The sequence below is a fragment of the Symphodus melops genome (genome assembly GCF_947650265.1).
Source record: "Symphodus melops genome assembly, chromosome: 23".
Taxonomy (NCBI): domain Eukaryota; kingdom Metazoa; phylum Chordata; class Actinopteri; order Labriformes; family Labridae; genus Symphodus; species Symphodus melops.
Window position 1 is genome coordinate 9305869 of NC_136713.1, and position 25243 is coordinate 9331111.

At 43.8% G+C, this 25243-nt stretch overlaps 2 protein-coding genes across 2 annotated transcripts in view; one reads left to right on the top strand and one right to left on the bottom strand.

Annotated features, from left to right (window-relative positions):
- Nucleotides 1-25243, top strand: part of LOC306818749 (uncharacterized protein) — a 153027-nt gene that overhangs the window by 41467 nt on the left and 86317 nt on the right. The window contains exon 6 of the mRNA XM_079336471.1: nucleotides 1584-1662. Coding sequence (XP_079192597.1) covers nucleotides 1584-1662 — 79 coding nt within the window. The remainder of the gene's footprint in view (nucleotides 1-1583; nucleotides 1663-25243) is intronic.
- Nucleotides 1-25243, bottom strand: part of prox1a (prospero homeobox 1a) — a 31563-nt gene that overhangs the window by 1979 nt on the left and 4341 nt on the right. The window contains exons 3-6 of the mRNA XM_079336463.1: nucleotides 24458-25087; nucleotides 22924-24117; nucleotides 18331-18438; nucleotides 11869-12063 (exon numbers count right to left, since the gene is read on the bottom strand). Coding sequence (XP_079192589.1) covers nucleotides 11869-12063; nucleotides 18331-18438; nucleotides 22924-24117; nucleotides 24458-25087 — 2127 coding nt within the window. The remainder of the gene's footprint in view (nucleotides 1-11868; nucleotides 12064-18330; nucleotides 18439-22923; nucleotides 24118-24457; nucleotides 25088-25243) is intronic.

Consider the following 25243-nt stretch of genomic DNA (forward strand, 5'->3'; position numbering starts at 1 on the left):
TGTGTGTGTGTTCTTGAGTGTGTGACTTTAAACGAGAGGGAAAGCATTGCAGAGATCCAATTGTCCTTTGCACATGCAGTCATAAATACACTGTCAACTCACAGCGTTTAGGTGTGTGTTAGTGTGTGTGTGTGTGTGTGTGTGTGTGTGTGTGTGTGTGCGCGACAGCAGAACAATGGAACACACACATTTTTCTTTTTCTTTTTTCTGCCCTTTTTCCCGGGGGCAAGATCATTCAAAGACACTAAACAACCTGACGAGTGTAACCCCCTCCCCTTTCTCTTTTTTCTTCTTCTTCTTTGTCTCATTTTCTTGCATGCAGACACACACACACACACACACACACACACCTACACACACACACACACACACACACACAGAAGGCTGACTCCTCCAGACGAGGCACACGCTCCCATTCACCCCAACAAACACACTCACACCCGTAGAGGACGATTGCAGGCTGGGTGTAACCCCGTCACGCGTGGCAGGACATGCCAAGGTTAGCCGCCACCAGAACGGATGAATCACCCCACACATACACACACACACACACACACACACACACACACACACACACACACACACACACTAACACACACTCTAAATGATTCCCTGGACTCTCGTATACTCCGTCTACTCTCACTGCCCTCTCTCTCTTTTTAGCTGGACCCCTGAGACGGCGGTTATTTCAATGAGGCCCTCTGTCACTGTCTCACTATAGACCAGACTGTAGACACACACACACACACACACTTTTCCTTACACATATAAACACACACACAACAAAATAAACAAAGACATGTGACTTCGACTCAGATAGAGACATCTGTACAGTTTAAAGGCAAAGTTAGGACAGGAAGCCTGAATGGTTAATAACTCTGGAAAAACAGTATGAACGATGGATGAGCAACTTTATTGTCAAGCCTATCATATCTGCAAACCACACAGAGGATTGAAATGCCCTTTTCCCAGACGTCAGCATGCCAGGAAAACAAAATTATAACTATCAGAATCAGAAATACTTTATTAATCCTGGGGGGAATCTGTCTAAAAAGAGAACAATCTGAGACATGAGCTGGAGTTGTTTTAGGATAAATCCTTTTGTTTTCCTTCAGCGAGAAAATACAGACATCCACAACGTCAGGCTGCGCTGAATCTGCCCACAGGGAGAAATAAAAGTTGAAACCGGAGCTTGATCTTGAAGATGGCTGTGCCTTTGAGGCGCCTCCTCCCTCCTGCATTACAGCCCTTCATCCTTTCTTTGTTCAGCTGAGCTTTTATCTTGAGAATAAGATGAATTCACTGTTTTGAACATTCACTTAACATATTTTTTCTTAGATTTTTGATGTGTTTGCACATGACCTTTGACCTCTTGGTTTTACAAATTGAAGCTGAAAATCTGAAAAACATTCTGCTCTTCAGTAAACCCCTGTCTTCTATTGTTCCTCACACTCATTAATATTTGCATCTCAGAGATTCCACGCGCAGAAGGAGTGATTCAGTAAACTCGACCTTGTGTTTTGTGTTGCAGCGCTTGCACAGCCTCATTCAACCCGATGATTTGTGTTTTTTAAATGTTTCAGGATGAGGTGCGTCATCTTCAAAACGCTACGAAGAGGCTACGACAGGAGGGAGGAAAGGACAGCGCTACTTCACAGAGAGGTAGGAAAAGAAATGAAGCAGGATGTGCTCAACTGGACAGGCACACAAACACACACACAGACGCACACACTTACGTCCAGATGCCTAGATTTGTCTTGCCATCGTAAATCAGTCCAATAAAGAGATCTAAATTAGGCCATCATCAATACAGATGGGCCTGTTTCCCCAGTGTGTGTGTGTGTGTGTGTGTGTGTGTGTGTGTGTGTGTGTGATTTGTCCCCGGCTTGGTCCTTGATATGGTGTCTAGTTGCCAGGAGAGAGAGGGCGAGCGAGGAACGAGGAGAAAAGTGGGAAGAGAGAGAAAGATAAAGAGGAAGAAAGACACTTGGTTCCCAGTAAACATAATTCGCATGATTGCTCCGGTTTGCTGGGTAAATATTGGATGAAGGGAGGCTCAATTACTCTCTCTTCACACACACACACACACACACACACACACACACTCGCCACACAAACACACACACACACACATACACACACAGAAGGCCAAGAGCCTGTAAATCTCTAAATCGCTACCCGACAAAGAGGCCTTCAGGGACGCTCTTTTTGTCTCTCCTCATCAGTTCCCTCTCTTGTTCCCCTCTTGGCATATTAGTCTTTGGAGAAATCACACGTTTACAAATCAACTCATTAAAATTATTTGAAGATATTTGCTGCTTTGACAGAAGCCGTCAGCATGACAGCATCTTTAAACGTTTTCATTTCTCTGACGCATTTACTGCATTTCCTCAAATGTTTCCACTGTGTTGCATGCTGCCGGTATTTGCATTTGCAAATGTATCTATTTGTATTGTCTATTGGTTTCTGCATGTCTGTCTCACGGTCACATTTGCATTGAAGCAATGATGAGGCTTTTTTTGGATTTTGCTTTGTGCGGCAAGGTTGAGCATTTGATGAAAATATATGAAGGACTCAAACAAAGTCATGTTTATCTCAACTAAGAGTTATTTTCTGCAGGTTACAAACATCTATTCATGTCTACACATCCTCCGTAAACATCGATATTATGTCACAAAGATGTCCTGCCTGAGAGTAGTTTATTTAACCAGATATGCTTTAATGCTTGGGTTAGTTCTGCCCTTTAGTTTCATTTCTACAGTAGCAGCCTCTGCATGTCTGATATTTTTATTAGTGAAAACACACGAGGAGCAGGAAATGCTCAACCCATCATTGAAACATCTGAAGTGCACAGACAGCACACCAATCAGCACTTAGCAACAGTGACGTCCGCTAAGCTAATTTAGTCTTTTTTTTTTTTTTAACAGTGCAGGCCACGAGCACAAAAGGGCAGTGTTGCACTTAAATTATTTTTAGAATAAAGGGGAGACTTTCAAAAGTAGGTTACTTTCCTCATGCATACACTGCTTTAATTCAACACATGTCGTGGATCATCTCTTTATTCATGACTGCGCAGCACGTCAGCTCATTTTGCCTAAACACTGTGACTGCTGCTCTTCTTTTTTTTTTCTTTTTTTTTTTTTCAAGTTACACAAATCCTCCCCTGATGTGTTTGGTGCCTTGCTGCTTGTTAATGGAAGTGTTTGAATGCAGCTCCTTCATTTGAAACTGTTTCTGTCTTAAAGATGAAACCAAACAAAGGAGTGTAAATGACAGAGTGAGTATAGAGCTAGTCACAAATCAGGTATTTCCATGTTGTGAGTTTCTAAATGTTCTGTGAGATAACCCAAGTCTATGGACGACAGTCAATGCCACGTCGCTATTGGCCGATGGGCTGATGTCTGTCAACAAGGCCAATAACAGTATAGCCCTACTTTTGTGAAAGAAGCTACTTCATAAGACTTTAGTTCTGTAGTTGTGACTTTTATCACGTCTACTTCTGTCCTCTTATTTCCCTGTAACTGTGTCATCCTTCCTCTCTTCCTTCACTTCTCCTCATCTCAACATGACACACCCTCCCTTCCTAGGAATATAAACCAACCCCCCCTGTGTCTACCAAAAGGTTTCATCCATTTTCTCTCCTTCCTCTCTGTAACCATGAGACTGATGAAGATATCAGGCCTCTGTGTGTGTGTGTGTGTGTGTGTGTGTGTGTGTCCTCAGTTGCCTGTTCACCTGCTTTCTTTCCATCCTCACTTACACACCATCCTGCACAAAAGGAGGAAAACACACACACACACACACCAGGCTCTTAAGAAGCCACTGTACAAACACCATATGCTGTATTATCGACGAGTGCAAACATGAGACACATGCGTGTGTGTGTGTGTGTGTGTGTGTGTGTTTCTTGAAGTCTACTTCCCTCCTTTAATGCAGGAGACGCTGACTTTGTTTACTCAAGTGTGTGTACATGTCTGTGCCTGTGGTAAAGTCTTTTTTTATTGTCAGTTTTTCTTGTTACTTAGTTATTAATCCGTTTTTAACCTACTCGACTCTTTTGTTTAATTTTGTTGTCTTGCTGCAAGTTTTTGCTCGTTTAATACGAGTGGCTGTTCATCCACTCTGACGCGTTGAGGGCCACTTTTCTCTTGGTCAGTTGGGTACTTTTCTATCATTGAGACAATGCTGGAACCCTTTCAGGTTTTGCTCTCTCTGTAGAGCAAGCAAATACTCTATTCATGTGTGTGTGTGTGTGTGTGTGTGTGTGTGTGTCCCTGAAAATGTGTGTGTGTGTGTGTGTGTGTGTGTGTGTGTGTGTGTGTGTGTGTGTGTGTAACTGAGTGGACATATCATTTCAGTGCCAACACACAAGCATCTGCTTCCTTTTTCCTCCTCTTCTCCCTCTCTCTCTCCCTTGCTATCAGGCCTGGCTTCAGTCACACACACACACATCCAGATTACAGATTCTTCCTTCAAATAGTTTCTCATCCTTTCTGCTTTTTCGAGGAAATGGAAATGTGTACCTCGACATTGTGCATTATTGTAGCTTTTCTTTCTCAGTTGTGAATAAACCCCCTTCGCTTCTTTTTCCGAGCATGCTCCAGATTTTCTGGTTACGTCACACCAAAACGGATTCATACATTAAAGGGACACTCCTAATTTGTGTCCAAAACATTGTTGTTTTGGTTGCAAACTCCAAATTACGCACACACCCCCGCCTGCATGCATATGTGTTCTCCTCTTTCCATCTGTGAGCTCCTCGAGCTTCGGCTTCTGTTTCCTCTCCTGCTGCCACACACACCGACTGTAAGCGTTCTCATAGAGGATGACTGAACGCCAAAGTGTTTATTGATAGCTTTACAATGTACCTCTTCAGGAACCATTAAAAACTCAAAACATGTCAAAGAGAAAAGAAGAAAAATGAGATTAGCCATAGAGCAGTCTGTGTCCGCTTTGAAGAGGAAATATTGAAATGCTGCATCATTTTGGGAGTATTTCACATTTATCTGTCGGAACAACAGAGAAGACAACAACATTGTGTTACAGTATAACACATAGGTGGAACCTCGTGTGTTTAAATAATGTGTCAGCATCAACATGAGTGTCTTTTAAAGGTGATTTGTGAATACATTTGACTTGACTAACAATTGCTCTTAAAGTGGTCACGGTCGACTTCACTTCAAATCTCCAGTCAAAGGATTCAGTTTTATTCTGATAGGATCCCATTTCTAGCACAGACTTGAGCCAGCTGGGCAGATGGCAGCCAAGGCCAAGTGTGATCACACTTTACTCACACATTTTACAAGGCAACTCTTACTTTAAAAGAATAAAAAGCCAGGGTTTTTTTCTGTTTCTGCAAATAAATCAATCACCTCACAGACTTTTTTTTTTTTTTTAAATAAAAAGCAGTAGAGACGTTGAGGGCCCCTGCAGGACATCAGCAATATGTTTCCTTTCTCTGCTGCTCTTTTGTCAATCAGTCACTGATCTCACTGTCACCGGCACAATGACAATAAAGTTTGTCTTTGTTCGGGCTGCATGTGACCCAGAGGAAGGGTCTGCGTCCTGAGATTGCGTCTACGCGAGCGTGTGTCTGCTCTCACTATCTCATGAGTGTGTGTGTCTTCTTTATGCGTGTCTTTAGTTTGTGTGTGTCCTTTTATACATGTGCTGTGCTTCCTTGACTTACTGTGTGTGTGTGTGCGTGTTGTATTCTCCGTGTGTGTGCAAGTGTGTGTCACCCATAGAGGACAATAGCGCGGGTCATCTGACTGAGAGGCTGCAGACCACTAGTATCACATGACGGAGGCTGAAGGCCACGTCTTTGTTAGCAGGCCTATTGTTAAAGCTAAGGAGACAGCTGGGGCAGGGAAAGGGAATCACTGCACACACACACACACACACACACACACACACACACACACACACACACACACACAGGAAGAGCATATGCACACACATACACCGCTGCCTCCTCGTGACTCCAATCAGTCTCTGTGACAAAGATGATGCCTCCTTCTTCTCCACTGAAATACCAAGACACACACACACACACACACACACACACACACACACACACTGCAAGCAGATCGCTATAATTATAGTGACAGAAACTGGCAGCTGGCATTGTCTGCAGCACCCTGCTCTGTGTCAAACAGAAACAGAGAAGGCGACAGAGAGGAGGACTTAGTTAGGGCTCATCCTCGCTTAATGACAATGATGAGTTAGGAGTGCACATAGATTGGTCGTGTGGCTGTGTGTGTGTGTGTGTGTGTGTGTGTGTGTGTGTGTGTGTGTGTGTGTGTGTGTGTGTGTGTGTGTGTGTGTGTGTGTGTGTGTGTGTGTGTGTGTGTGTGTGTGTGTGTGTGTGTGTGTGTGTGTGTGTGTGTTGCCGTTCAAACTCTTGTTGGGAGTTTTGAATGTGATTGCCACTTGGCGCTTTTGCAATATTGTCTTTCCAGGAAATAAGGTATCTTAAATTTGGATTAGTATATCTGCAAACATTACGTTGCGGTCGTCAACTTGTGCAGACTACAACATGCATAACTTCTCTCTTTCTATTTGCCATCCACGCTCTTGTTAAAGGTTACACAAAGGCCAACCTTTCTGTTAAATATTGAAGAATCTACAGCGGGTGTTAAGTATTACATATGATGGTTTGACTCTTATCTTTCTGCAGATCTTGATCTTTTCTTAATCTCAACCAAGAGTCAAAGTAGCCTACAGCAAACATTATGATGCCGGATGCAAATCGCAGTCTCAAGTGTCAAACTCTTTAGCTTAGTACGCCCATCCTCTCACCCTGATCTGCTCAGATATGGACTTGGCAAAGCATATCAGATGCATTTTTACATACTTCGTGGCACTCAAGCGGTGTGGAATCTGTTTTAAGGCATAATCTAGGTAGAAGATGTTTGTTCTCTTTGTTATCAGAGATTCTTAAAAGACAACAGAATTATGTTTTATTGATATAACACAGTCGCAGTGTCCCATGATAGCCAGAAACTCTGTTTCAGATGCTTCTGTACTTTTTTTAAGAACTATCAAAGGGGAGTATTTAACACTTGGCAGTAAAATAGTCAAATTAACAATGTTAAAGTCTCTCTCAAAAACTGCATCACATAAACCCTGGTGTGCAGATAGTAGATAGGTAGATTGCCTTAAGCACGATGAATGAGGGAAGAGAGGAAAAGAAGCAAGGCAGGTGTAGTCTAGGAAATGTGTGTGTGTGTATGTGTGTGTGTGTGTGTGTGTGTGTGTGTGTGTGTGTGTGTGTGTGTGTGTGTGTGTGTGTTGCCTTCTGGGTAGGTTACAAATAGAGGAAGGCGAGGACAGGAAGATGGACGAGACAGGAAGAGAAAAGTGATTGAGCCAGACAAATCGTGAGCGTTTTTGTTTGTTGTGAATCATTTGAAAGAAAGAGACAGAAAAAGAGCCGTCAGTTTCAGTTGTTTTCAAGATGGCGCTCTCATTTCTTTTTCTTTTTTTAAATCTGTAATAGAGAGCCCTCTCTGAGGATCGATTCCTTAGGGTCAAGCTCGGTGCTCTTTTTTTTTTCATACTCGTCTGAAGATGAAGAGGAAGCGGAAAGAGATGAGTGAACAGATGAATAAAAAGAGACAAAGGCTGACAAAGAATCTAAAACGGCGGAGAAAGACACGAGAAGTTGAGCCTTTCACAAAGTGCACAGATTATGAAACCAGATAGCCCTGAAATGTGAGTGTGTGACCACTCCGTGGCCTCCAGGTGTGTATGTGTGTGTCAAAGTCAAAGGGCACATTTTGGTGGCGGCCACACCTACCCTTCAGGAGAAAGAGAGAGAGAGACTGTCGCTGGCCTTTCAGACGAACACAAATGAGGATCTGTGTGTATGTCTTCGTGAACATGTGTGTGTGTGTGTGTGAGTGTGTGTGAGGCGCAGCTGTGCCGGGGGTTTGCTGCTGACAGAGGCAGCGAGGATCCTTGAACTGGAAAGATGAGAACGTCCTCTAGAAGGCTTTCACTAAAACGTCTCATTGTCCCTCTTCAGCCGACACGCAAACAAGCACACGCATACACCAAAATATGACAACTTCCCCCCTTCCTCCCACTCACAGTCGCTCTCTGGCAGAGTGTGTGAGCTCACATACAAACATGCGACGAAAAAAAGTCACCATAGGAGATATCGATCAAATTAATGTTCAACAATAATAAACTTAGCACATTGTTGCCCCCTTAAAGAAACACGTACATTATAAAATTAAATGTTTTTACCAGTTACTCTTTAACACTGTTGATAAACCGCAAATCATTGATTAGGAAAGAATCACGTTTTCTTCATGTTTTCTTTCGTATCAGGATTCTTTTCAAACTGGCAGTATTTTCAATCAGCACTAAAACTGATCAACACAGGCAAAAACAATCCTGATCATATTTTAGCCAAAATGCCAAACCCTGCACACACACACACACACACACACACACACACACACACACACACATATATACACACACAAGTTAAGAGTCCCATGCCCATTGTACTGGCAGCCTTCACCAACAACTCCTCAATCTGTTCTTCATATAAAAAGAAGAGGAAACGTTTCTCTTCTTCCTCTTGGCAGAAGGTAGAAGCTGACACCTTTCCCCGAGTGTCCTGGCAAAAAAAAAAAAAACACCTCTGTGCCTCTTTTTGTTTTCTCTGTCTCTCTCTTTATTTGAAGACTATTCCCTGTTTCCTCTCTCTCTTTTCTCCAGCCTCCTTTCTTCATCTTGCTCATTAGTTTGTGGGCAGTGCTGCAATTAGGACAAAATAGTTTCAGAGACGAGGGAACGGGAGGAAGGTGAGGATGGAGAGAGAGGCAAACAAGAAAGAAAAGTTGAAAGAATTGGTGGAGAGAGGAGGAGGTAATTATTGAAGCTGCTGTAATTACTGAAGCCTGTTTACGCCAACTATCTGACGTAAACTATCAACACAGAAAACTCCAGACAAATTACGCTCACCTTTCCACAGCAGTAATTGACAGAGACTATTTAAAATGCTAACTGTGTTCATGGACTAATGATGCAGGCTTTTTTTTCAGCCGTCCAAACCAAGAACACAGTGTTGACTGAGATAAGAAAAACATAATAGATGCAAAAGATTTAACCTTGAAAGGCCTTTTTTAAACCGCTAATTTGACAAAAGGCCGATTTTTACGAAGAAATAAAAACTGTTAGCCGAGAAGGAAAAAACGGAGATGGGTAGATACCAAAGAGGAGGAAGATAAAGAGAAAAGTAGACAAAGAAACATAGGACAGATTCAGTAGAGAGGAGAGGAAGAAAGGAAAGGAGGGAGTAAGGGAGGAGTGGAGGTGTGTGATGAGGGACAAACCAAGGTGGAACTCTGATGATTCTAAATTTGGCTAAAGGAGAAGACTTCTGTGTGTGTGTGTGTGTCGGGAGACTTGCTGATTCGGCCACGGTTCCAGTTTCACGCCTCTGAGTTTGACAGAGGGAGAGAGAGAGAGAGAGAGAGAGAGAGAGAGAGAGAGAGAGAGGCAGAGAGAGATAGAGAGAGAGAGAGAGAGAGACAGAGAGAGAGAGAGAGAGAGAGAGGGTCCCTCGCCGGTAATGTTCCCTCAGGGCGGACGGACGAAAGGATGGCGAGGTGGAAGGAAGAAGGTGAAGGGACAGGAGAGGACAAAGTACAGGAAGAAAATATATACCTACCTTTGCAAACATCATTGTTTGATTGAACAAAAGGACTCACTTTAAAGGGATACTTCACCCATTTGCATGAAGCTTTGTATCATTAGAAACATGGTAGTAGTGTTGAATGGTCGTGAATCCAGCCCTCATTTTGCCCTGAGACGAGAAAAATATGTTTTTCTTTGCTTGAAAGTTTTCTTCATGTGATGCAATTTGACGCTTTTTGCATCACATGAAGAAAACTTTCAAGCAAAGAAAAACATATTTTTCTCGTCTCAGGGCAAAATGAGAGCTGGATTCACGACCATTCAACACTACTACCATGTTTCTAATGATACACAGCTTCATGTAAATAGGTGAAGTATCCCTTTAACTCGAGCCTTAATCAGCATCTTCTAATTCTGTTCTACATTTGTTGACTTCATATACAGACTGTTTTCAGCAGGATATATTATATATTGCTACTGTCAGGATGCTCTGTTTCTGTGAGTCCAGTCTTGTTGATAATTCTAACATCTTGAGGCAGAGCTTAAATTAGATTCAAAGGGATCTTAGTGAGGCCCTGTGTTGTTGCATGTCACTTGAGTCAGCGGTTAAAAACAAGTTGTTGTTTAGAGAAATGATGCCTATAGTGAGGCTCATGAAAAACTGCCGTTTCACTATTGTCCACTTGCAGCTGGCGCCAAAAGCCAAGGATTGTCCATTAAGTCCCATATTAAGGTGTGCTTTTACAGCAGGAAGAAACCAGAAGGTGTAGGGTCGGCCTCATCTCCACCTCTCTGCCTGTTTGAGTTCAAAACTCTTTAAAAACCAATAAGTGACATCACTGAGATTACGTGCTTTTTTTAAGACTTCCAAGAGACCCACTTCCATCTTGGAAGCGAGATTTACTTTAGCTGTGCATTATGGTGACTTGCTCGCTAACGTTCACGAACGAATCCCAGATTTTTGAGTTGCGTTTGAATGCAGCCTCATGGAAAAGTTTTCCCAACAGCTGTACGTCATTATTCAAACTACACAGGTATCTTTTTGACTGCAAATGTTTGCCTAGCTCAGTTTCTGGTGTCAAATGTCCTGAAGTTGATTTTCATATTAGACTGAAATGAACTGAAACGAATAGATGCAGGAAGAGAGGAGAAGTTAGGATTAATCACATGTTGATGAACGGTTGTCTGTCTCTTTTGAAATACTAGATTCTTGCTTTAAGGGGGAAGGACAATCATAGCCACAAGCATCGTTCTCAATATCATGACCCCAGTTTGACCCTTAGCCTAAAGACCCTAAAATAACCCCACTTTAAACACACCGGAGATTTGCATGTGTGTGTGTGTGTGTGTGTGTGTGTGTGTGTGTGTGTGTGTGTGTGTTTCCTGTGCAGGTTCTTTACATACACACCTGTGAAAAGCTACCTGACTCTTGTTATGCAAAAGATGCAAAGCGTTGCTATTCATTCTTCCAAAGCAGATACCTTAAAGTCTGTGTGTGTGTGTGTGTGTGTGTGTGTGTGTGTGTGTGTGTGTGTGTGTGTGTGTGTGTGTGTGTGTGTGTGTCGTGTCTGCAAATCTCTACTCTTTGTAAATTTAAGCTCCATCTAAGCGTCAACATTTCTCTCCCTAAGCAAAAAAAGAAAAGTGTGTGTGTGTGTGTGTGTCAGCGTCGAGGTGTGTGCTAATGGACATCTAAATGCTGCTGATGTTACGTTGAATAGTTTAAGGGCCCTCAGGTCCCCTCAGACCAATATTGGGAGAGAAAAAGTGAGGGGGAGAATGTGACTTCTGCAAATCGCTTTGACAAGGACACCCGCGCCTCGAGCGGCGTCCTCTTTCGCCTCATCGAACACACACACACAGAAAAACACACACATACTGCGACATCCACACCTCAGCAGAATCCTGAGGTGACTGTTGCGCTCTGAACAGCTGACTCGGTAGAGGACGTTTGTGTGAGCGTGCGGACTGAGAAACTGTTAATGTTGGAAGTTTTAAGGATACAGTATGTGGGATTCAGATTCAGAAAAGTGTAACGAAGGTGAAATTCTTTTAGCCAAAGAGAAATGTTGAGATCAATTCCACACTGACTGATCTTTAACTATTCATCCAAAACTTGAGCTGCTCATCAGATTAAATGACTCTGAACTTTACACTTGTTCTCTTTACCTTCACTTAAACACATTTTAAAAGCGGCCATGTGGCTCGTCTTACCTCAAAGTCGTTGGCCTTGTTGTAGTGCATGTTGAGCGCCCTGAAGAGCTCGGCGTCGCGGCCCACCGACAGCTCCTCTGACGCTGTCACGCCCTCGTTGATGGCCTGCCGGGCGAACTTCTCCATCTGGATGTAGTAGAACTCCCTGAAGTTGCTGAACCACTTGATCAGCTGGGAGGTGATGCAGCGGTTGAACTGTAGCAGAGAGAGTTTTTTTTTTTATTCCATGAACATATTCTGACTAAAAGTCACACCAATAGTACTGCCTTTGAGGATTTATTTTGAACTTCAGTGTTAGAAGGTTTGCGTGATTATTGGGATTTTCTGCAGGACTCTTTTAGTGCATACAGGAAGAGAAAGAAAAGGCATCTATGACGGAGCAGGTGCAACAGAGACGAGGTGGATTTAGTTGTGAGTGTTGCCTTCTGTGTTATGATGCTGTAGCTCTCTAAAAGCACAGCCTCATATCTGCTTGCAAGCTTATTTGCATGGTGATATGTCATCACATTAGACTTGACCTTAGACTCAGTGTGAGTGCTTTAAAAATGGCACGAAAGCTCCTGTATGCACTGAGACATATGTACTAGTCTGTTTCCCATTGATTCAGTTTCCCATTAGTCACTGAAATACTGTCCATTGAGGTCTTAAACTGATTGAGGAGGGAAAACCTCCCAAATCAACAAGAATGACCCAAATTCAATCTTATGATGAAGCTGTCAGGTACGTTGAGCCCACGCTAAAGCGACATCTCCCTTTAAACACTGCTGCTGCCCTGAAGGCCTTTATCGCACAGGATAAGACATCTTTAACATTTCTTAACTTTAAGAATATTTGACTTGTTGTAGTATCAACATGTGTCTACAAAAACAGAAAAGCTCTCAAACGTCCTTCACTTCGGAAACGTTTGGGTCACTTGATGAGCCCAGTTTCTTGTGTTTGTCTGCTGCAGAGTGGAAAGAGACATTAAAGGAGAAGAGTAATCAGGAGAGCAGTTTGTGCTAAAGTTCAGTCAGTGAATCGTGATGCTGCTGGATGTGCTTCATTGAAAAACTGAACATTAATTAAGAAAAAGAGTTTTCACCTGAAGCGTGTCGTGGCTGCAGGTTGGAGTAAATAACCTTTTATCAAGTTTTTAGGAATTCTTTAATTAAGCAGCTCTGTATTGATGTGTGCCGATGCCTATTTTAGCATATTTTTTATCTCGTCATGGTAAGAAACAAAACATGCAGAAACAAAACACATGTGACAGCCCAGTGAAAGTGTGTGTGTGTGTGTGTGTGTGTGTGTGTGTGTGTTCAGTGAAGGGGAAAAACAGCTTTGATACGGAGATTAAGCTTGGTATTGTTGCAAGACATTGTCCCACAGGAACAAGGGATGAGCGAGAGAGAGGGAGAGAGAGAGAGAGAGAGAGAGAGAGAGAGAGATGAATGGAGGGAGGTTAAATAAAAAAAGCAGGGAGAGAGACGAGTCGAGGATGACAGAAGGGGAAAGAGATATTTTTCAGGAACTGTCAGAGGGGTGACATAATGGAGCATAATTGTGTGTGTGTGTGTGTGTGTGTGTGTGTGTGTGTGTGTGTGTGTGTGTGTGTGTGTGTGTGTGTGTGTGTGTGTGTGTGTGTGTGTGTGTGTGTGTGTGTGTGTGTGTGTGTGTGTGTGTGTGTGTGTGTGTGTGTGTGTGTGTGTGTGTGTGTGTATCACAACAGAAAGAGAGTATGTTTTACAGAGCATAGTGACAGGAGGGGAAATATGTGCGTGCAGACTTGTGGGTAGGGGAGTTTGACCCACAAAAAAATGCACAAATGAACATGATAACTCAGCAATTAACACACACACACACACACACACACACACACACCACAAAAATGTGCTATCTTTCTGAAGTACACTGTGTCTTTCAGAGACTCAAACAGCAACATGATTCTTCATAACTTCGGACAAATGATTTTGCAAATGAGGAAATAGATATCAGCAGCACATATGTAGATTTGCATGTACCAGACTGCCTGTAACATGACTAGATACGTCTGTAGAGAGTTTGATGCAAACTGCACAGAACGCCTTTTTCCATCTCTGGCTTGTTTCAGATTATGGACAAAGCACAGCTGGATCAGCTGAGCATGAGGTGCAGATTTAGTTCTCGAACCTCACAATGAAATTTCACTCAGCATATTTCCAATTTGTGATTCACATGTGGACAGGACATGCAAACATGCCGTCATCAGACCACCTGCCCACCCACCCACCGACTCTGTCTCGTCCCACTCATCACATTCAGCACAAACCGAAACAAGAGAGGCGAGAGACAAAAGACAGACAGAGAATGGTAGGGGGGCCAAAATGCTGAGCTTGAGGAATGCCATTTTCTGTTTACAACCAAAAAGGGGGCAAAGAGAGAGTGTCAGAGAAAGTGTCACAGAGCCTCACCCCCTCTCCCCTCCCCTTGATGGTGACTGTTGTCAGCGCCCTCAGGCCGTGTTGGAAGGGCAAACACACGCATCCTTTAAGAATCTGCCCACTTCAACCAGATTCGTCGTAGCTCGGCAGATTTTGGAGAGGACAGTGTGAATGTGCACCATCGACATAAACGCACGAGTCGTAGCACTGAAGGTTTCCTGTAAGAATAGCTGCTGCAGGAACTTTTTCAAATAGTGTTTGGCCATATTTCTGCTTTCCGTGACACTTTACTCTGCCGGAGAGTTGTCGTGTTGTCAGGTTATTTGGCAATGTCGTGCATAGATTATAACATCACGTATCCATAGGTACGCTTTTAACAAGGTTTGTAAAGGTTTTAGTTATTTGAGAAAAATCATTTTTGATGCTGATGTTACAGATGTTACAGGGATGTCTTTAGTGGGACTTAAGTTTGAGCTGTTGATGATCAGCATTCATGTTCAGAGCTTGTGTATTTACGTGCTCACAGTTATCTTGGATATCATCAGCGTTGCCTGTTGTAAGTCAGCACTCAGTGAATTGAGAGGATTCGTTTTTTGCTCTCTCGCCTGATCTCGGTCGAACGAATGAGCCGTAGTGGTAAGTGCTGGTCCGTGGTCACGGTAAATGTGACGACAATCAAACAGAAACAAACAGCAATAACTGCTTTCTAGCTTGGACGTCTTGTGCATCACGGAAGTGGAAAACAAAAGATTTGACGTTTTTTAAACTATACTACCACTATAGGATTAGTGTAGCATAACTGAATTTTTTTGAAGTTATTTATTTTTAAACATTTTTGATGAATAGATTGGGTTAACAAGAAGAAAAAAACAGTGCTGTATAATGTGTCATATCTCTGCCTTCACATGATGTCCTGCCTACTCAGTGTTTGTGAATAACATTTAAAGCCTCAGTCATCCAGCAGACTCAAACACTGTACTGTTAATAATGTTGCAGTTGTTATAGAATCAGTTACCAAGCTTTTACGTGTTCATATCTTGACGTTTTCAAATTGGCGGTGTCGCTCTAATTGAAAAGGCGACTGAGAGGCGGGTTGGGCTAATTGATTCCTGCTGAGGCTTCGCTATCTCACTTCAGCCTCTCAAGGCGAGAGCCGTCATGATAAATGTGTCGCTCCTTCACGTTTAGTGTGTGTGTCAGAGAGAGTGAGTGTAAGCTGGCAGAGAACCCGCGAGTGAGAGTGTGTGCGAGCCAGGCCAGCGTCTAATTAATCCAAACTCCTCGGGTCTTAACAAGTTCTTAATTACTCTCACTGACTCTCTCAAGACGAGACGGCAGCCACCTCAGTGTCTCGTGCGACCATATATGATTGTCTGGTCAGAAGGCAAGAGCTTTCACTACATAATTAAGATCCCCCTGTGTGTTTATGTGTGTGTGTGCGTGCTCGCTCATGTGTGTAAAACAATTGTCGCCTCAACCCACTTCCCACACTAAGCGAGGCGGCCATTGTTCGCAAGAGGCTCATCTTTAAGAACCAGTTTCCCAGAGACAAAGTCCATTCAAGTCCAATTAGGGGAGCCATTCAGGGCCCTAATTCCCTTACAGTGAATCTGCCTGATCCTTCTAACACATGCTACTTATTGTTCCCCCTGTAAGGAGGGGGGGGGGGGGGGGGGCGGAGGAAGAGATAGAGGGTGAGAAAGAAAAAGAGAGACGGAGACATTGACCCGGATTTTGGAAATATGGTAATAATGAGGGTAATGAATGCAATGGGACAATAACACGGGACACACACATAGACACAGGCAGACAGCAACAGGGCACTCTCACCCCCTCAGCCTGACCCACACACACACACACACACACACACACACACACACACACACACTACGAATGCCTTGAAAAGAACAGCCTCGCTCATCACAATCAGGATTATCCGCGATTCATTTTTTTATTAAGCAAAGTAATATGAGTAGAGTTCCTCCCACATGAAGATACGACGGATTATCTGGGATTATAACTCAATTAAAACTCAATTTGACGACAGACCTTTATTTGCATAAAATGAGAATATTAAGAAAGCAGAAATGTCTTAAACAATAAGATGATTTTCTTCTTCTTGGTCAAAACAAACGAGAAGAACAAAGAGTTTGTCTGCTGTTTTAAGTTTGTCCTCCTCCTTGTCATAGAGCTCCATTGTGTCCACCAACTATTAAAAACACATCAATGAGTCACACTGTTGCACTGCGTGACATGTTTGGTCCTTACAATGAACACTTGCACTGTATTTTCAGTCAATCCCATTTAAAACCCCCACGCTGCCATCAAGTCTCACTGAAGCAACAAATGTCGTCCACGCAGAAAAAGAACACTGCTGCGCAACATCTGCTGCTTTTTTAGACTCTTTTACATTTACCTAACATTACAATGTTGGCAATCTGAACGTAAAGATTCAGTCTGAAAGTTTTGTTTTTATTTTAATGTTTTTTTTGTTTTTTTTAAATGATTCCCTCTCTCTCTTCGACCCAGAGAAATGAAAAGTGGCAGATTTGAAAAGACTGGCAGCAGAACGACAACAGAGATAATTCAGCTGAAACGTTTGTGAAGTTCTGAAGCTTTTTGTTTGTCTCACTTTTTAAAGTGACGTTTAATCCAGAAGCGTTTTGTGTTTTTATGAGCTCAGCTTCACCATGCAGAGGAGAACCAGTTTCACTGGACTCACAGTTCATCACACTCGCTCTTACTGGGAGCAGGTAAGCTTAGCAACCTTGTGTTTGCCTGGCACCTGGTGTCCCTTGTTGCCATGGCAGCGGGTGAGGATGTGGCACCACCACGAGGAAGTGGTCACCACAGATACGAGCCAAAGGGCAGCTGGTGTGTGTGTGTGTGTGTGTGCTCATTTGAATAGAGCGTCCTGAATCCGTAGAGGAGCCGTATGCTCCTTTTGCAAATCACTTTTCAGCCTGTAAACACAAAACAATCAGCGCCTTTGTTTTTAAAGCTGTTGTTCTGTTGTCTTCTCTTTCATTTGTTTGTCCTCCGCTCCTCTCGCTCCCTCTGTCATTTTCTCAAACACCTCCCCCCCAACACACACACACACACACACACACACACACACACACACACAAACTATCCACCTTTTTCTCTTAAGTTCCTTCTCAACCTGCGCATCCCACCGCCCGTCAAATCCAACTGAAGTTATTTGTCTGGTTTAAATGCTAAAATAAAAGTTTGATATCTTTCTTTATGTTGGTGACAGTGAGAGTGAAAGGGCTGGTGTGTGTGTTGGGGAGGGGGTGTTACAGTATGTGTGTGAGAGGGAAAGTGGGCGTTTAAACCCCTCCCTCCAACCCCCGGCCGATTAAGGCCAGAAACTCTAATTATGCTGCAAAGACGTGACAGACTGGAGCACCCATCTGTGCCACACGGCCTCCTACAGACACACACGTATACGGAATAACGGAAAACACACGAAAGCAACACAACAGAATAAAATCACACAGTAAAGTGTGCAAAATCTAAAAGACACACACCTGTTCACTACAACTCAATTTTCCAATCAGTCAAGAAAATGTTGTAAATGTTGAAAAGGTGATGTGATTCTAAAGAAGTCTTTCATCTTCACAGTCACAGCAACACTTCTCACCTCGCTCGTCTATTCTACTCGGGCTTTGAATTACTTCTTCACCTCTCCTTGAAATGATGTACATGTTCACTGTCGGCTTCATCTCTAAGTGGTACTCAGTGCGATATTACGAACTTCTCTCGAGGTCGTTTTGAAAGAGCAAGAGCTTGTAAGATTAAAGCAGCTAGAGGTGACTTCTTCGTCTCTGTTCTTGCACCCGAAGATGTTTTGTATCCACTCCTTTTCTGCTTTTCAGTGAATTGCATTTAGTGACCTGCCAGGTTAAGTTGTCTATTATTGAGCTGCTCTAAACTTTACCTCTAACAATCTCTGCATGGATAAACGCTCATGAACAAAGAGATCATGTATGTTGCAAGAAAAGACACAGAAAAGACAAATCACAGGGAGAATTAAAAAAAAAAAAAGAGGTGAAAGTCTTACCTTGACGTCAGAGAAGAATATTTTCAGCATGTTGGAGGACGGGTAGCGGGTGTAGAAGAACATCAGCTTGGCTTTCTTCAGGTGGTTTGGAGACAGGCCCTCCTGAATCTGAAGTACGACTTGTGAAGGAAACAGGGATGTGTTGTTTCACCAAGACCTTTAAATCATCTCAAAATGGGCTTGATATAAAAAAGTACTCCTTCTCACACACACTCTGAAACTGTTGAACATGAAGTGAATACATTTGGAAGTTTCATGCATGTGTCTTCTTCGAGGAGAGTCGGTCGTTTGGTCATCAGCTTTAGCTGGAACACACTTTGTTGTTCTTATGCGTCCCTGCTTCCTAAGTGAAGATCTGCATTTTTTAAAGTGTTAAAAATGAGTATAGCCTATTTGCTTTATCGAATCGAAGACTGACCACTCGAGTAAAAGTCGTGCAGACGACAGCACAACGGCTGAACAAAACTAGAGAACCAGTTCTTTAGAAGGCGTGCTATTTTACTCCCACCTCAAAAGTATACTGGAGCGCCTGCTGGCTTTGGATCAAATCCCACATCTACTTGTGCATCTCTGCAGCCTGAGTGTGCATCCCACCGTCTCAACAAGGAAAATAATAATTGCAGAGGAGGCCCCGGTCGCAGGGACGCAGAGAGAGAGTGTGTGACAACAGCTGTGCCCCACCACGCTGCCATTTCCCCACCACATTAACAGCCCTATAATCTATCAGAGAAGATGAGGCAATCAATGGAACCCCCTGCAAGGTCAATTAGCACACAGACAAACACACACACGTACACACACTCGTACAGAAACCCCAGGGGCCCGATATGGCTGGGGAGAGGGAGAGGAAAGCATCAGCAACTAGGCGAGAGAAGAGAGAGGGAATAGCTTCACCACAGAAAAACAGAAGGACAGTCAAGTCTGCCACCGCACTTTTTTATTATCCACGTTATTTGTTTCATTTGAAGGGAAAATGTCACATCAACCCAGAAATGAGAGCATTTAAGACCTTTGCCTGTTTGACAAACGCTGGTTGGATTGAGTCAGGAAAGCGAAATTGACATTTTTTCTCGAGTTGGGCTATAAACTGACTTTATTTGTAGTATTTACAGTTTATTCTCTTTAAAAGATGGTTATCAAAGTTTTTGATCCCAGGTGACTCAAATCTGTAATTTGCAGCTGAAGCCACATTGCGTATTTGAAGTCTATTCATACTTATAAAGGGAGGGAAAAAAACCTCCCGCTTGGCTTTTTCTGCTCACAGTTATGGTTCAAATGTAGGTATTTGTTCAGTGAGCGTTCAAAGTCAACATGGCGGTATGTTTTTGCACGAACAAAGGTGAGGAATTTGTCCCCCAAACCTTGTTTCACTCGTCTTGAAGGTGTTTTGTTTTTTTATAGCATCAGTCCTCACTGCACGCTGGAAAGTCTTAAATCTCTCTCGACACCGTCTGTCTGCATGATGCACAAAACAGCAGCAGCCAAAAACTACCATGATATCAACAGTGTCCTTTTGTGTTCTCATTGTCATCCATCATTCATTCAACTGCAGATACGTCAGGTCACCCAACAACAACACCGTCCGCTAGTTAACATTCATACCAAGCTGTCACTGTGTGTGTGTTCAGAGCAGGTAACACACTCTGTTCTCTTTCTGCAGACTGTTTTCTACTCTAACACACACACACACACACACACACACACACACACACACACACACACACACACACACACAGACAGACACACACACACACACATTGAAGCACACTGACACACTAAACCTCACAATCATGACTCAGACTTAACAGTATGAAGCCAATACAATGAAAAAAGGAAAATGGCCGCGTATTTGTATCATAGCAGCTAAGTTGAGTCAGTGAATAAACAAAGGTACCGATGATGTTCCTGTTGGTGTGTGTGATCAACCTGATGTACATCTGTGTTTGTGTGTGTTTTGTGCAGGGCTCACTGTATCAGCTGTAATTTGACCTTGCTGCCAGGTGTGTGTGTGTGTGTGTGTGTGTGTGTGTGTGTGTGTGTGTGTGTGTGTGTGTGTGTGTGAGAGAGAGAGAGAGGGGATGGGGAGGGGGGATAGATTCATAAATGAATGGGGGACATCTGCTCAGCTCTGTACAAAGGATTAAAGATACACAGACCTGGGGGGGGGGGGGGGGGGGGGGTGTATGTGTGACTGTTTTTGTGTGTGTGTGTGTGTGTGTGATCGATGCAAAACACTTTAAGCTAACTGCCAGGCTTTCTTGCAGCCTTAAATCAACCTGTACTAATTTAGTTCCTACTATGCAAATCAAACACAAAGGTAGAGAAAGAGACAGAACAAAGAAATAAACACAATCAAACCAAAGAATAGGAGAAGACCTCATAGGAAATGTGGCTTATACTACAATTTCAAGTGCACATGTTAGACTACATATTGTATCAAAATGAGGAAACAGAAGTGTTGAATTAGATATGATACTGTTTCACAAAGACAACACATGCACTTGAATCATAATGCAGTATGTACATTAATTGAGTAGTCATCTGGTCAAGCATTTATCTGAATGAAAAAATAGAAACATAACCCAGGATTTTCAGGAATCAGATTTTCTTGGTCTTTCATGTTAAAGCCAAAAATCTTTCTTTTAAAGTGAAATAAGTTTGAGAAAAGCGGCAACCGTTGACAATAAGGACACTTCTGTCTGCCTGAATCACTTATTTTAATATCAAACATTTGTGTCATATTTTAGAGCAAGCTGTATTTGAGCAATTCCTCTAAAACATTATCCTCTAATAAAAGAAGTGAATAAATTGAATGAATTCATATTAAGAAAGATATTTTCCTAATTAAACTGTATTGACTTAATTTTTCAAATAAAATGTATTAAAAACACTTTTTTGTTTTTCTGTAGTAAAAGAAGAGAGGTTTAAAGGGTGGTCAACATCTTTGAAATACTAATGTCCGATTTCAAAGACTTTTGTTCTTCTTCAAATGAATAGAAAAGCATTTTGGAATGAAACGGCTCAGCTGGATCAAGAGACGTGTCAAATATTTCTTCTTTTTTGTAATTAAAGCAACATCTAAATTGGCTTTGAAGACGACACTGTGATCACATCCCACATCACAGCTGCAAGGAGTTCCTATTTGTCAGGTTCAAAGTCTTGTTTTTCTTTTCACTTTGTTCTTCAAGCGTGTGTCTGTAGGTGTGTGTGTGTGTGTGTGTGTGTGTGTGTGTGCGTGTGTGTGTGTGTGCGTGTGTGTGTGTGTGTGTGAACATGTGAGTCAAAGTGTGCATCTTAAGTGGCCCGGGAGAAACCCTCTTCATATAAAAGGTTAAGGCTGAAAAGATAAACAGCTACCTGCAAACACCTGTCCTCGTGAACACGCCTTGAAAAGGAGTCCGTGTCTCGTTAACGTGTGTGTGTGTGTGTGTGTGTGTGTGTGTTTGTGGATCGTAAACGGAGGAGACACAGAGAGTAACAGCAAGCGAAGGCCAGCAAATGAAAGTGAGCAGGAGCGCTCCACAGCGAGAGGGAGGGGAGAGAAGCAGCTCAAACCTCTAAAAGATAATGCGAGTGTGTGTTTTAGGTATTACACGCCTCCTAATGTGCACCCACACGTGCACACGAATCCTCTAAACGCACACACTGAGAAAGCTTCCATCAATAAAGCCAAGCATTCACCTGTGCCTCTCCCTCGCTCTTTGAAATATGATTAGCTTTGAGCTCCTATGTACAAGGTCTTACCCCACACGCACACACAAACGCACACAGACACAGTGAAATATGATTTGCTTTGAGCGTTTATGTACAAAGTCTTTGTGATGAAAGAGAACCTAACGGCACAAGAGTGTCTCAGACAGTGTGTGTGTGTGTGTGTGTGTGTGTGTGTGTGTGTGTGTGTGTGTGTGTGTGCGACGAAGAGGAGGCTCACTCGCCTTTCTCAGCACCTTTAAACAGCACAACCTGCTGCACAGACTTAAAAGAGCTTGAGAGAGCAGCGTGCGACCTGTTTAATCTTCCCCCTCTTGCAAGACCCATCGCGCCCTGTTTCATCTTCCCCACTCGGCGAGGAGAAAAGAGGAACCAATTATTCAGATTAATTGATATTAAAGACTTTGTTTAGTGACTGCCTGCCGCTGTTGTCTCTAAGTAGTCTCGGTACATTTGACTGTATTTCAAATGTGACTCTTGTGGAGCAAGGAAATACAGTCAGAGTCAAATGACATCACTACACTTTAATGCATTTTAATGCTTGTGTAGTAGCAGAAGATCGATGACAAAAATCATCACTGCAAATTCATTCTTGTTAAATGAGGTGTTCAGATACTTTTACACATTTATTCTCTTCCTGAAACCTTTGCACACAAAAGATTTAATTTAGCTTTCCATTTTCAAGCAGCTGTAATATTTACCTTTTGTGCTCAGTAGTTTACACCCCACGAGTTCATGCTTGTCCTACTTTTGTTATCGGAGTGAGACCGATACCTAAACATGACGTAATTATAAACCTATTATGGTGACGATTGAAGGTTTGAAGTGGTTTGAAATGCAGGAGCAGTCACATACACACGAGCTTCACAGGTGAAAGGATACGGTGTTGCCAGAGTAGGGCGATATGTCGGACATGTCTTGCAGGTCCCCACACTCAGACTTGATGAGGGACAAGGACAGACCCTCTGGCCCATGTTGGTTCGGCGAGCTCTGCCTGTGGTGATGATGGTGGTGGTGGTGACTGAGATGGCCTCCTAGAGACGCCATTTTGGTTCTGAGGCTGATGGATTCCCGGGTCATGTCCATGGAGTCAGGAGAGGACCGATGATGCTCCTTGGGCGCTGGTGGATACCCGTGTCCTCCGTGCGGCCCCAGGTGGCTCTGAAATGGATAACCCATAAGGGGAAGAGGGAACGGGTGGCGAAATGATGGGGGGCTGAACCCGAGCGAGGCTGTGAGGGGAGAAGGGTGGAGGGAGGGATGGTGAGGAGGGGGAGGAAGAGACGGGTTGGTGTTCTCTCCCCCACCTCCACTATTCTTTCGCACCACCAGTGGCAGAGCCTCTGTTTGGTCGTTGGGCGTTGGAACGCCGCTCAGTCGGCCACTCAAACCACCAAATGAATCCAGCGGGCTTGGGACGATCACATCGCCAAAGCAGTGCAGCCTCTGGTTAGAGGAGTGGTAGTTTGGGGTAGGGCTGCCGTTGCCGTTCAGGGCCAGGGCGCCTACACCAAAGCGTGAGTCTGGAGTAAGAGAGGGGAGGGGACCAAAAGGTGGAGGACATGATGAGGAGGAGTTGGAGGATGAGGAGGGTGCAGCTGGTGTGCTACTGTGGCAGCCATGATGGTGGCTGACGGCTTGCTTTGGCGAGGAGAAGCCCTTGACGACCGTGTCGACCACCTGCGACACGGCACAGTTAAGCTCCTGTTTCAGCGTCTCCGCTAACTGCCTTCCTCCTGCCCCTCTCCTCTTCACCACCTTTTCTCCTTTCCTCTCCTCTTGTTCCCTGCCATCCACGTCTTCCTCCAACTCACCATCTATCAGGGCCTGCTCTCGGAGGAGGGCTCTGGCCCGATCTAGGAACAGGCCCGGGTCTAGCTCTGATAGGTCGTCATGGCTATGCCGCCCTCTGTCTCGGTGCCTCTCCTCCAGGCCGTCAGAGCGTATACTGTCCTCTGACAAATTGCCATCCTCCTCTCTTTCTCTTCCTCGGTCTGGCTCGCCGTTGTCTTCCTCTTCCTCGGACTCTGAGTCATAGATCTGGTAGAACTTCTCCTGGAGTTGGCGAAGCTGTTTCTGAGTAACAGAGGAGAATGTTAGAATAGTCATCTTTTAATCTTAACGTTGCCTTTTACCAGAACTTCACTGAAGGGGATGTAAATTGAGCAGTTTTTCTAAGCTCAAATGTACCATACTTTTTTGAAATTTTGAAAGCAAGTTCTGTCTCACCTCTTATCCTGTTTGCATTAATGCCACAGAGACAAGACAATAGACTTTCTATAATAGATTTAGCCTCTGTCTAGGTATTATGGCAAGGAGCAGGTGGATATTTCGTCAATAGGTTTGAATTTGCAAAGTTTGCTGAGTTCAAATTCAGGGTTTTTTTCAACAGAAATGTATGCTATTCACAACCAACCTGCATGTCCTCCAGTTGGAGTTTGAGCTGCCGTCTCTCTTCCTGCCTTTGCTCCTGCCTGGAACACACCAGCTGGGTGAAGCTGTGTTGCTGCTGCGGCAGCCGCTGCTTTCTCTTATTCTCCCTGTAAACCTCGCCAACGCTGACCACACCGCCTCGCAAACCCGGAGAGCTCAGCAGAGAAGAAGGCCTGTCGCTCCGGCTGTGGTTGTGGCTGCTGGTATTGTGGCTGTTGCCATCTCCTCTGTGGTCATTGCTGCTGCTGCTGTTGTTGCTGCTGTTCTCATTCTCGCGGTTGCTTTCTTGGCTGTGGTCGCCGGCGTTGGGCCGGACCAGTGGGGAGTGGCTCATACCGCGGATGATGTTCTCCACACGAGCACGCTTTGCGCGAAGGTGCTCGTCTGATAGCCTGTCCAGGTCGAAGGAGGAGAGCGAGAGGGCCTGCTGAGAGGGAGCGTGCGTGTTGAGACTAGAAGCAGGAGGAGGACGCCCGAAGGAGGAGGAAGATGGAGGGGCATGAGGAGGCCCAGGAGAGAGGCAGTCAGAGGGGCTGTCCCGGTCATGAGAGGAGTTGCTGCAAGCATCCTCCGCCTGGATCTCTGAACCTCCACTGGACAAAGCTCCACTCCCCTGTGATTAAGAACAAGAATACTGAATTAAATATCAGTTAGTGATTGGTTATTGGGCAGAGGAAATAAATGTTCAAAGGAATGGCAACTAAATAGTGACTTCATGAATCATTTATGATAAATATGCAAATTGACAACTAGCTGTGTACATGTGTTT